The sequence below is a fragment of the Plecotus auritus genome (assembly GCF_963455305.1).
Source record: "Plecotus auritus genome assembly, chromosome: 1".
NCBI classification, from domain to species: Eukaryota; Metazoa; Chordata; class Mammalia; order Chiroptera; family Vespertilionidae; genus Plecotus; species Plecotus auritus.
The window spans coordinates 220653122-220665485 of record NC_137770.1 but is presented as its reverse complement, the minus strand read 5'-3'; the positions used below and the strand labels follow the sequence as shown (position 1 = coordinate 220665485).

General features: G+C 40.7%; 1 protein-coding gene across 1 annotated transcript in view; it reads left to right on the top strand.

The window, feature by feature from the left end:
- GRXCR1 (glutaredoxin and cysteine rich domain containing 1) overlaps positions 1–12364 on the top strand; it is a gene marked incomplete at both ends in the record, with an annotated part of 92695 nt that overhangs the window by 37492 nt on the left and 42839 nt on the right. The window contains one exon of the mRNA XM_080678872.1: positions 5741–5983. Within this exon, the coding sequence (XP_080534998.1) occupies positions 5741–5983 (243 nt within the window). The remainder of the gene's footprint in view (positions 1–5740; positions 5984–12364) is intronic.

The window sequence follows — 12364 nt, the reverse complement described above, 5'->3', positions numbered from 1 at the left end:
TGGAACAGACTGACAAAAACTGTTACTTTTAGTTTTCGTTTAAGACCTGAATTCCTGAAGTTGCCTGGAGGCCACTAGCTTCTCAGTGGTTTGGGGGCATACTGAGACAAGACCAGGAGGCCTTGTCAAACATGGCCAGGTTGGACAGGCAAGGGTCAAGTTGAAATGACCCATTGGATTGGCTGCAGCTGAGGAGTTCACCCTCTGACAGGAGGGCTGGGGTCTAATCCTTGTCCTGGGTTCCAGTGGCAGTTCCAGTGGGTGTGGGGCTCCAGAATTGTCCCAAGATGACTAGGTGACTAAAGAGCTTACTCTTTCACAGTGACTGGTGCTGAACAAAGTGCAGGCTGAGGACATACGCTGGCTGTTTAGGAACCTCTGGGTCTCGTTCCCAGCAGTGTGCCCAACCCCTGCCCACATGTCTAAATTTGCTGTGGATTGTTGCGAGGCTTCAGGGCACCACTAAGATTCATAATCAGGGGAGGTAGGGAGGCTGGGGAAGGTCAATTGGAAAATAAAGGAGACATATATACTACTATTTGTAATACTTTAAACAATAAAAAAAGAAGAAAAAGATTCATATTTATAAAATAAATTTTGTATTTAAAATTTTTAAATTACAGTTTGTATTCAATATTGTTTTGTACTAGTTTCACTTATACAGCAATAGTGGTTAGCCAATCACACAACAGTGATGCCCCTGATATTTCCAGTGCCTAGCGGGCACCAGGATTCATCTTTTTAATCAATGGAAAGGAAGAAATAGCCTGCTTTTATTAGCATCTAGGTCGGCTCTCGGAACAAGCAGGCTACAAATCCTGCTGTCTCAGACGCTTCCTCCTTCATTACGCTATTCCCATGGTAACCCTCAGCAAGGGAGAAGAGGGACAGCTAACCACTGAGACGCTATTTTTAGAATCAGGCAGATGCTTTACAAGTCTGTTGAAGGAAAGAAAATGAAACAAATGTAGGAGAGGATTTTTTTTTTTTTTTATGACCAAAGACAGTATCATTGAAAATTCATATTATAAAACTGGAAAAGACCTTGAGAAATCATTCAGCCTACCTTTACCTTGAAGATCTCCTTCCAAGTCATACCAAAAGTTGTGCAATAAGATGATTTTAGAACATTTTACTTAATAGCCTATTCTAATGGGTACCCATATCTCTTACCCTGAATTTACCCTGTATTCAATCTCAGTTCCAAGACCAAGGGAATTGGGAATGAGACTATGCATTGTATCGTGCTCAAGCTGTGGACTATACAACCTTGAAGGCATAGCTCATTTAGCCTCTGCTACCAATGGCACTCCCGAGGTTTGCGCAGCGCATGTCCTGTGCAGCTCTCCACACTGGTCTTGCTTCACTTCCCTTTTTAAAATGTAAGTCCCTCCCACCCTCCTTAAAAGCCTCAGGGGCTTCTCATTGCTCTTAGATGTCAGGCCCTACGTCCTTACAGTGGCTATAAAGTACAACATGATATTGATCCTGCGCACCAGTCCAGAATCATTGAGTACTGTTATAATTCTCTCTGTTTCAGCAAAATACCTTATTTCAGAGTCTCAACATGCCATCTGCCTCCCAGTCAAGATCTTTGCACTCACATATAATACTTTCCCCCATGCTCTCTACCTCGGTAATTTCTCTGTCAAATCCTTCTTATACTTCCAATCAGTATCCAAATATCAGGAGACACTTTCTCAGCCTGTAAGATAAGAGAAGGCACTCCTGCAGTAGCATCTCCTAACATTGCGTGCATTTTCTTAACAACATTTAACAGTTTGTTATTTTATATTTGTTTATGTAACTTAGGGGTTTCTTTTTTATTACTTTAGTTCTATGTTGTTAGGGAATTATATTCTTTCGTCACCATTATGTATCTAGTGCCCAGCACCATGTTTGGCAAATGAATTGCTCTAATAACTGAAAGAATGACTAGCAGTTATTTTAAAGGGATATAATCCCTGATTCTCTGCCAAGTCAAACTGCCTAGGTTAGTGGTCGGCAAACTCATTTGTCAACAGAGCCAAATATCAACAGTACAACGATTGAAATTTCTTTTGAGAGCCAAATTTTTTAAACTTAAACTTCTTCTAATGCCACTTCTTCAAAATAGACTCGCCCAGGCCATGGTATTTTGTGGAAGAGCCACACTCAAGGGGCCAAAGAGCCGCATGTGGCTCGCGAGCCACAGTTTGCTGACCACTGGTCTAGGTGATTACACTGGAGCTCCTCAAAATGTCACGTGGATCTAAGTTTCCAGAAAACTTGTTAAAATGCAGATTCAGATTCAGTAGATGTGGGTGCAGACTATGATTCTGTATTTCCACTGGTAACTAACTAGCTCTAGAATGTGGTTTCCCATTAGAATTACCTCAGGAGCTTTAAAAAAATTCTCCACTCTGCGGTCCCAACCCTGGAGATCATGACTTAATTGGCATGTGCTTGGTGTGGGCTTTGGGGATTTGTAAAAGCTTCCCGTTTATTCTAATATCTACTATCACTCTAGGAGATCCACTCATTCCAGACAGAGCTCATCCTCAACAACAGATAAAGGGATATTTTTGTTATCCTTTGCACTAGATAGCATCCAACGTGGCCACCTGATACAGGTGTATCTCATTACTAGTTTTTAAATGCAAGACTCCCAGAGACACACAGGAGGGTGGTACCTGTTGTTTAATGTGTGCGTAGAGAGCATCCTATGTGAGTTGGTTAATGTGGCAGCAGAGAGGTCCAATCTCAAACTTTCCCACTTCTACACATGGGGCAAATGCATTTCTGATCAAATATCTTTAAAAATACATGTAGCTATTGAAGAAAAGTGGAACATTTTGGGAAGATCATACGCAGTTAAATGCAGCCTTTGCAGCCAGAAGAACAATGCATAATTACTCCAATAACAACAGGAAAAAGCGAACTTTAGTGCTCTCCTAAAAGCTGCAGCATTTACAGCGAGTTCCCTCGTTCCAGGCTGGCTCATAATGGTGAATGTGAACAGGAGCAATGGGTTCATGGGGCTTTGGTTGCTGTCTTTGAAGATCAGGGCTTGATCATCTAAAGCATAGTGGCAATCTCCTTGTCTTCTCATTTATTACCCTGATTTTTCCATTAACTTATTTTTTTGTGTGGTTTTAATCTTAAAGATTTCACAATGTCTAATAGCATTTTTGCACTTAGCACAGTACTATATTTCAAGCCCCATACTAATTGTTTTCATATTCTTGCTGACTTTATCTTCTCAGCTGACTGTTAGGTAGCTGTCGCTATTATAACATTGTACAGATTAAAAAAACACACAAAAAAACATCACCTAAGACTTATTAGTTCATTAGCTTCTAAAAGACACACAGATGACCAGTGGCAGAGTCCAGGTATATCAGATGCTGTTTCGACCCCAGTGTTAAGATGTTAGCAGTGTTTAGGCCAAATTCAGCCTTCAGATATATGTGTCTACATGGGCTCAAGTTTTAATGAGGTGCTAAAATTTAGAAAGAAGAACATTTACTATAAAAATCCATGTTTCAAGCACATATTTAAAATAATCATGTCTGACAATAGTGAATAACATGCCTGCAAGCCTGAAGCTTGCCTGAAGCAGAGTAACATTTTTCTCTTTCATGTGACTCTCTCCTTGCCTCTCACTACTATCTCTTTTAGTCCTGACCTGTCTGAGAATTTATGACACCTGCTTGTCCACTCCAATTCTCTGGGTTTTCAATGGAGCCTCTAAACTCTATTGAGGAAAGAAATTATTCTTTCATTGTTGGTGTCCCGGTGCCATAATGCCGGGGTTCTTGTCCCAGCCTTACAGAGGGTTCAGCATTCTGGAGAAAGGGAGGGTTCAGCATTCTGGAGAAAGGGGATGTGCGTAGATTCAAGAAGGAGTCCAAGGACAAAAGATAATTTTGAAAGGCATTGGGGGTCAGAGGATCTTCAGCTGAAGGAGCTAAAGACTCCTTCCTTGTCTAGGACCCCGTGCTTTTATTATAACACAATTTGTCCCAAGGCAAGGTGGAGATATACACTTCAAAGGGTAAGGTATCAAAGGGTACAGAAGCATTGTCAGTTTGGGAATAGCCTACAGCTGTTCAGGTGTTTGGCCAACAGGAAGCAGTAAAATGCCCTGAGTTGTCTGGCAGTTAACAATCCTATTCAGGTTTGGGGGAAGTGCCCTTTAGCCGTTTCCAACAGGTAAACTACATATGTGGCTCCCCCTTGTTGAGCCGCCCAAGCTTCACCAACCTTTTGGTGAAACTCTTTTAATTATTACATGCTGGAATTGGTACCCAGCATTTCATCTTTAATAAACTTGGTCACCAGGAAAGAAAGATGTCCTCTCTTTCGGTGAGGGGGAGAACATTACGTTGCCATCGTCATGACTTTGGATCTTTTTAGAACTATCTGTACATATGTATCCAGCAGAGTGTTCTGATTTCTTTGAACCCAAAGTGGTGGAGCTTTGTATTCTACCTTCTGATTCTGGTGTTTAGCTGGCTGGAGCATTTTCCATTCAGCGTTTGGACTTCACCTGGGTTTACAAATTGTGTGGTTGTGTTTCAACAATTGGAGCCCTGAAGACTCCCATGTCCCTTGTCTCATGGTACAGCCATACTCTGTTCAGTCTCCTGCAAGTAGCACTGTGATAAGGAGAAAACAGGTCTTTCCTGACGATGTCAGGACCGACCTGGTATGGTCTGAGCAATGCTGGGCAGCGTTTCCCAGGAATACAGTCTCTGATTTCTGATGTAGCAGGATCTGTTGAAAAAACAATTCTCACAGAAGGAGACTTCTCCTTTGTTGTGAGAGTTATTTGCCTCCATTGCAGTGTACCTGTTTGTTTGTTTTTTTTTAAATATGATTTCAGAGAGAGGATGGGAGAGAAACATTGATTGGCTGCCTCCTGAAAGCTCCCCACTGGGGATCAAGCCCACACTCCAGCCATGTGCCCTGAATGAGAATCGAAGCAGCCACCTACTAGTACATGGGACAAAGCTCAACCAACCGAGCCACCCTGGCTGGGTGCAGTGTACCTGTTTCTTTGTTTCCTTGTCAGGCCTGGCTTTGACCTACTCCCCATTTGGCTGTTGATTTCTATGCACTCCCCCTGAGTTACTCAGCCTTTCATTCCTCGTGTCAGAGCCTTCTCACCGCACACTGGGACCTGTTACTCAACAGATCTCATGCCCATGTGTTGAGCTAGTTAAGCCTCAGAAAAATCTTATGACATAGGTCTTGTTATTCCCAGGAAATTATGGAGCAAAGGACTATGAAATTTGGTAAATTGATTAGTAAAAGAATTTTCAAATGGTTAAATGCTAACCTATTTTGTTCCATATTTTACTTTGGGTTTAAGAGGCAGATATAGTAATTTAACAATGTCTACAGAACATGAGAAAAATAATTCAACCAGTCCTTATTTCACCATGGTATGCCAAGTAAGACATCATCAGTTTTAAGATATGCCATCATTCGATATGCCACTGAGAACAGCAAAAATACTGTCAATTAAATTATGTCATTTAAATTATGTTGATTGCTATCTCCATCTCAATTACAGATGTTTTAACTTAAAAAGTTATGTCTGAGAATTGACAAATACAGCATTTATTCAACTTGTATTGCATGCTCTTAATATATAAGACACTTGCTAACACTTAATTGTCTTAAAATTAATTGTCTTAAAATAAAACGTAAGAAAGTAAATGCAAACATTTACACTACAATGTTTTCCCCTTAGCAACCATCAACGGAGTTAGAATTTGACCGTGTGGTGATTTATACCACGTGCCTTCGGGTGGTACGGACAACCTTTGAAAGATGTGAACTGGTTAGAAAGATCTTCCAAAACCATCGAGTAAAATTTGAAGAGAAAAACATAGCTCTGAATGGTGACTATGGAAAAGAGTTAGATGAGCGCTGCCGACGGGTTTCCGAAGCTCCCTCCCTCCCTGTCGTGTTCATCGATGGCCATTATCTTGGGGTAAGGAAAATCTTATTTTTATCCCACCCAACCAGTATTGATAGAGATCTGTAAGCCTATGACAAGGTCACTTGCAACATAATCACTAGGACACTTGCTATTTTTCAAGTTCAAACCAAAGGGAATCAAACTGTCCCAAACAATTGTACTAGTATGTGTTCAACAGAGTTCATCCCTGCAGAAGCACGGTGAGATAAAATCAGCATGAAATTGCCTTTTTAACTAGGATACATTTGTTTTAAATGTTCAGTTGACTTGAGTTTTGTGTTATGAAGCTCAACATGAGTTATTAAAAACTATTTTTTTGGTAGAGGCAAGAAAAATGGATTATTTGTAAGATATATATATATTTGTGAATTCTCTTATACCCCATTCATTACCCAGCACTCAGTTTCCTACCTAATGAACTTAAGATGACAGTCCTGAAATGAAATCAATAATAAATGGGGCCTGGAGCCAGAATTTTATCTGTTTGTTTAAAATTATTCTTGATTTTGGTAATGCAGCAGCGTGAGACACAAATTCAGGCTTACAACAAGCAGAGAGAACTCCCAGAACAACAAGAAAGCATGTCTGCTTCATTTCTCTTTGAGTAATACTGTTAGCATAATAACTCCCATTGATCTATGGACTTGCTTAATCTGTGAGAAGGCCAGGAGAGGGCTCTAGAGAGCGCACTTTGGAAAGACTGGGAGCAAAGAGATGGGGGTGGGGGGGTTTGACTACAGGACCTCGCAGAGAACAAAGAGGGACTGTCAAAAGACAGACAAATACTTGGATTTAGGTTTTGTTTTGCATCTGGTCTTAACCTTCAACTTTCAGGGGAGTTTAGAAAAACAACAACAAACAAAACCAGAGCAGAAAATACTTATGTTTTGTTACTAGGAATCTCATATTCTTGTCATATTCTTATAGGGAACCTGTGTTTTGATCTCCTGACTGGAGCCATAGTTATTCGAGGCAGCCTGTCATCTTAAGGAAAGATAAATGCAGGAAGCCATGACTCAATAGCTATGACATTATGCCACCTGAGTTTCAGAGCTGGGGACAGACTGCATTCCCAAGCAGAGGAATTTTGATTTGAAGTATTGAGCCTCATGTTTGCTATTTCAATATAGACCCTTAGGTCTCAAAAGCTGTAACAATGGTGGTGATAATCATGATATATCATAACAATAATACTAAGAATAATGCCAAACTGTGCTGTTGATGTTACACGTGCCTTCTGATCCAGTCCTCCCCACAGCCTTGGAAATCAATGCTCTGGCATATTGGTTAAGAGGCCCCGGAATCAGCCAGCCTTGTTTCAAAGTCCTGCTCCGAGACTTCCATGTCATTCTGGGCAATTTGTAAATCACTTTGTGCCTCAAATTCCTCATTTATAAGATGAGAATGATAATAGAACTACTCTCATTGGTTAATTGTGGAGATATTATGATATATATATATATATATATATATATATATATATATATTTAGTTCCTGTGCCTGGAACAAAGTTATATTTTCAATAAATATTAACAGTTATTATTTCTGTTTTGCAAAAGAGAACATTAAATCCTTTGTACCAAGTCATACGTAGCTGGTAAATGGCAGGGCCAGACTCAAGGTTAGGTCTGTCCAACTCCTTAGAACCTTGCTCTTTGGTACATGACCTCAAGGAGAGGATCTTTAACTGGTTTCTGATGCCTTCTTAGCACCAACGACAGGGCTTGGCACAAAGTCTCAAAAACAGATGTTGAATGGATGTGTCAATGATGCTCTCTCAGCTCCTCAAAATCTTTCCTTCTCTCCTGAAGACATTCTTCCTTTAGGAAATAATCTGATAAACTCACCTACACCAGGGAGCAACTCACTGATAAAGGCTGTGGGCATTTGCCTTTTAACCCAGGAAAAACTCTTCTGACAATGTAGGATATTTCTCATTGTGGAACGTAAGTTTCTGTGAAACTGCATAATGAAACTTAGTGGGTGGCTGCCTGCTTACACAGGTATAAGGTCGGCCACGTCTGTCACACTGCTGTGGCCCATGCTTCTCCTCTTCCTGCCTCTGAGACGATCTAACAGGCTGGGCACCTTTTCTGCTTTTGTCTTGTAATTTGGGGAATAGAAAAAGAGTGCCACACAGGAGGTGGGGCGCTTTTGCTCTGCCATCACTTTATTTTCACACTTAGAAGCCTAGAGAAGGGAGGATCTCACATGTTGATTCTGAAATTTGAAGCTTAATGCTCCAAACTTGGAGAGAGGCCAGAGACAGAGATTGTTTTTTCCCTCACAAAAGGAGAATTATTTCTAAATCTATAATTCAAAAGGGAGGTAGACACTCTAGAATAACTTATATAACAAATTCCCTTCCTCCCACAAGAGCCTCTTTACTTGAATCACAGTGCACAGTTGTCAATGGAAGACATTGCTGGCATTGCGGAGCCTTTTTGCTGCAGTATTCACACATCTGAGATGGAAGGATGCCCTCTGCTGGGTTTTGACATGTGGAGAAACATAATTTTTTAGGGAGAAAATGAAGCCGATGTTGGTAATTTCCTTATAGCTGTGATGTTTCAGTCACATGAAACCATTTGGTTTAGTTTTAGATGAGTGAGAAAAATTAAGATGTGTGAATCATCTGCATAATACAACTTTCTATAGGAGGGAGGAAGAGAAATAGAGTGACAGAAGGAGCCAGAGACTGAGTTAGACAGAGACAGAGGCACCTGGAGGCAGACTGTATGACAATGAGATGGGTTGCGGAGAGAATGAGAACATTTTGCAGCTCCCTTTTTTCCTGTCATCATAGCTACCCAACCCAGGTGGGTGACACCAAAGGAATTCAGTTACCTTCTTTGAAGAGAAGACAACAGAGTTCAATGGGCAGGAACAAAAGAATTAACAAAGATGCCGAGTTCTTTTCTCCTGAGGACTCTCTTTCCCAGCCAGATAAAAACTAAAGATAAAAACAATGCAATCATCAAGGGGAAGAAATTACTTTAGAAAACAAATTTATACTGCCCTAGGATGCTCCATTGCTTGGGAGTAGGGTTTGGGGGGGTTTGGGCGGGTGGGTAGGACATAGCCGGTGGGAGCAAGGTCAACATGGGCAGTTGTCCTATTTTTTTGGCACCAGAAAATCTTCTTTACACAAGATTATGTTCCAATAGTTTAGAAAGAAATCTTAGAAATTGCAGTAAGAAATAGGTTAGTTTTTGATTCTGGACCAACCATTAAACGTTTCAGTGGAAATCCACAAAACACACACTGGAACTGAGCTAGAAAACAAATCAAATGAAACTACGTGGGGACTTTGGTAAGAGAGAGAAGGTTAGAAGGCCTGATGTTTTAAGTAGGTCCCTTAAACTAGCTGATATTGAGGTGTGACCATTTGATAATACTATGTCTAGAATTGAAGTACTGTTTATTCCATTAAGAATGCAGGAATCCTTACTAAGTGTAGCTAGTTTACAGACTTACAGACACTTAACACGTGTCTAGGGACCACTTGCAAACCTTCTCTCAGGCCTGTTTACTCAACTCAGGGGGTCCACCAGGCTCTGCTTGGATTCCCCTTTCCTACACAGCTTAGTAAAGCTGTCATGATAATAAGTTTAAGAAACCATAGATCTTACTTCATGTATTTCTTGCCACTCAGACATCATAGTTCATTGCTACCTAAAGTTCAAATTCGTGAAAACAAGCCTCTAAAAATCATTGTTTACTGAAATGAATCATCAGTTAGTCTACCTCTGGGCAGTATCTATAATAATAAAAGTGTAATATGCTAATTAGACCGGACAGCTGAATGACCTTCCAGATGTCATTCCAGACGTCCTTCCAGACCAAGCCCCGGTGACGGGGGCTGAGGCAGAGGTGGTTAATGGCGATGAGGCAGGCAGGCAAGTGGTTAGAGGTGATCAGGCAGGCAGGCAAGTGGTTAGGGACGATCAGCAGGCAGGCAGGTGAGCAGTTAGGGGTGATCAGGCAGGCAGACAGAGTGGTTAGGAGCAATCAGGCAGGCAAGCAAGTGGTTAGGGGAAATCAGGGAGGCAGGCAAAGTGTTTAGGGGTGATCAGGCAGTCAGGCAAGCAGTTAGGGGCAATCAGGCAGGCAGGCGAGCAGTTAGGACTGGGCCTAAACTGGCAGTCGGACATTCCCTGAGGGGTCCCAGATTGCAAGAGAGGCAGGCCAGGCTGAGGGACACCCCCAGTGCACAAATTATGTGCACCGTGACTCTAGTAACAAAATAAAGTGAAACTGGCTGGATGTCTGTAGCAGTTATTTTTAGAATAACAGTGATCCTTTTCCACAAAAAATTCCTAAACAAACAAACGCCAAAGCATGAAAAACCAGGGGTTTTACCCCCGACCCTCTCCCTCCCTCCCCATCCCCGCCCCCCCAACACACACACACACACACACACATTAAAAATACAGTACAAGAAGATGCTCCAGAGAGGTTTAAAGTTGCATGGCATCACCCAGGACCACTTTCTCTTTTACAACTCTGCCATTCTTAGCACATGCCTTCTATCTTCAAGGTCTCCTGATGGTTCAGGATAGTGGCTGAGACTCTTGACCTCATGCCTGCATTCCTGGCAGGAAAGGAATGAGAAAGAAAAGCACTCTTTCAGAATTTCCACCCAACTGCCATTTGCATTGTATTGTTCACTTTTAGTTGCAAAGTAGGCTGGGAATTGTGGTCTTGATATGTTGAAAAAAGTGAGGTTTTTCTTAGATGAGAAGAGGGATCATGGATATTGGGAAGGCAACCAGTTAGTTTTGATATTTTAGCATTTAATTATGGAATCAATGAATTTAGATCTTTATCTTCTCTTCCTTTTCCTTTGGAAGTCATCTTCATCCCTTTTTGGTCATTTCCTGATCATTAGAAATTTCATCAGAGGTCTGGATGGGAGAAGGATCCAATGAACATTAAAATCTACCCCTATTGTTTTGCATTTTATTTGTAATAGACAAGGTAAGTGTTTACTCTTCAAGCTTCCTTGTTCAAAGTCATGAGGTATTTTTCCCTGGTCTGTTCACTCCACTTCAGACAGTGGAGGGATAGAGAAGTTTGCAACTTAAATCAGGCTCTTGGAATTTAAAGTAAGCAATGGCTTTCTTGTGTGATTGCTTTTTTGTCCCTTTTTCCTGAATAACTGAGGAGAGTTTTTAATATCAACCACAATGACAATGACAGTAAAGGCTAACTTGAATGATAATCCTATTATCATCTCTCCCACTGCAAATTTTGTACCTGAAGAAAAGAAAGGCTTAGTGATGTTAAGAAATGTTTAAATACCTTCAGATCACAAGTGATCATTAAAATTTAGGTGTGTCTGCTTCTAGAGTTTAACCATTTAAAATCGAGGCCACACAGTTCCTTAACTCTCATCTTCAATATCTTTCCATTTCACTTTTTAGCAGCATATACACATCCTGAGTTACTTCATCATTTGAAACCACTCCACATTCAAAATCTTGAACTTAGAAATGTCCTGTGCTGGCCACAATTTTCTTTCCTTTAATCTCTCCCCTTTGTGTCTCTATTAAAGTTACTATATCATCATCGGTATTGTTTATCCTGTCCCTCTTTCCATTTCTCTCAGCTGGTAGTCACAATTTTGGTTTCACTTGCTTCCCTACCATCTTCTACTCAGGAATATAATAACACCTAGTCTGTCGTCGCTTGCTGGATAAGCTTTCTTGATTTTCCAAGGTTGTTAGTTCTCAGTCCTTTGCAACCCTCTTCATCTATTTCCTCCTCCAAGGGAATTATTAGAGAAAATCACAAAATCATAACAAAGACATCTACACCAGAGTTGTAATATCAAGGTTCATTATCTAATATTCCAATTAATATTGTCTTGGTTTTCTATGGTGAGCCACATAACCAGTGCTCTTAATGTTTTCTAATTTCCCCAAACAAGAATCCCATTGTCATCTCCTGCTCCCTCTTTTTCACATTCATTATTATCTTTATCTTTTTTCCAGCCTTCAAATCTATTTACAGTTCCTGTCTTGTAGGGTATTTGAAATTTTTGCAGATATTTTATCTCAACATTAAAAAAATACCATAGAATGATTCCTCTTTATTAGTTTCTTATTCCAAATCTCTGGTTTTGATTAATGACCCCCAATTCTCCTTGTCACTCAGACTCAAGATCTCACTTTTCTTGGACTCCATCATTCTCTTCCTCACAGGTAGTCAATTGCCAATATTTACATTGTATCCTGTGGGATCTCCCATCTTAGGGGCTCCTCCCGGAAGGTAGGAATAGCAGAGCAAAGTGGAAGCAGGTGTCTGGAAGCAAGAATGAGTTCTTTGTTTAACTGGTATGTATGTTAGACAAGTTATTTAATCTCTCCAAGATGAACATAATAAAATACC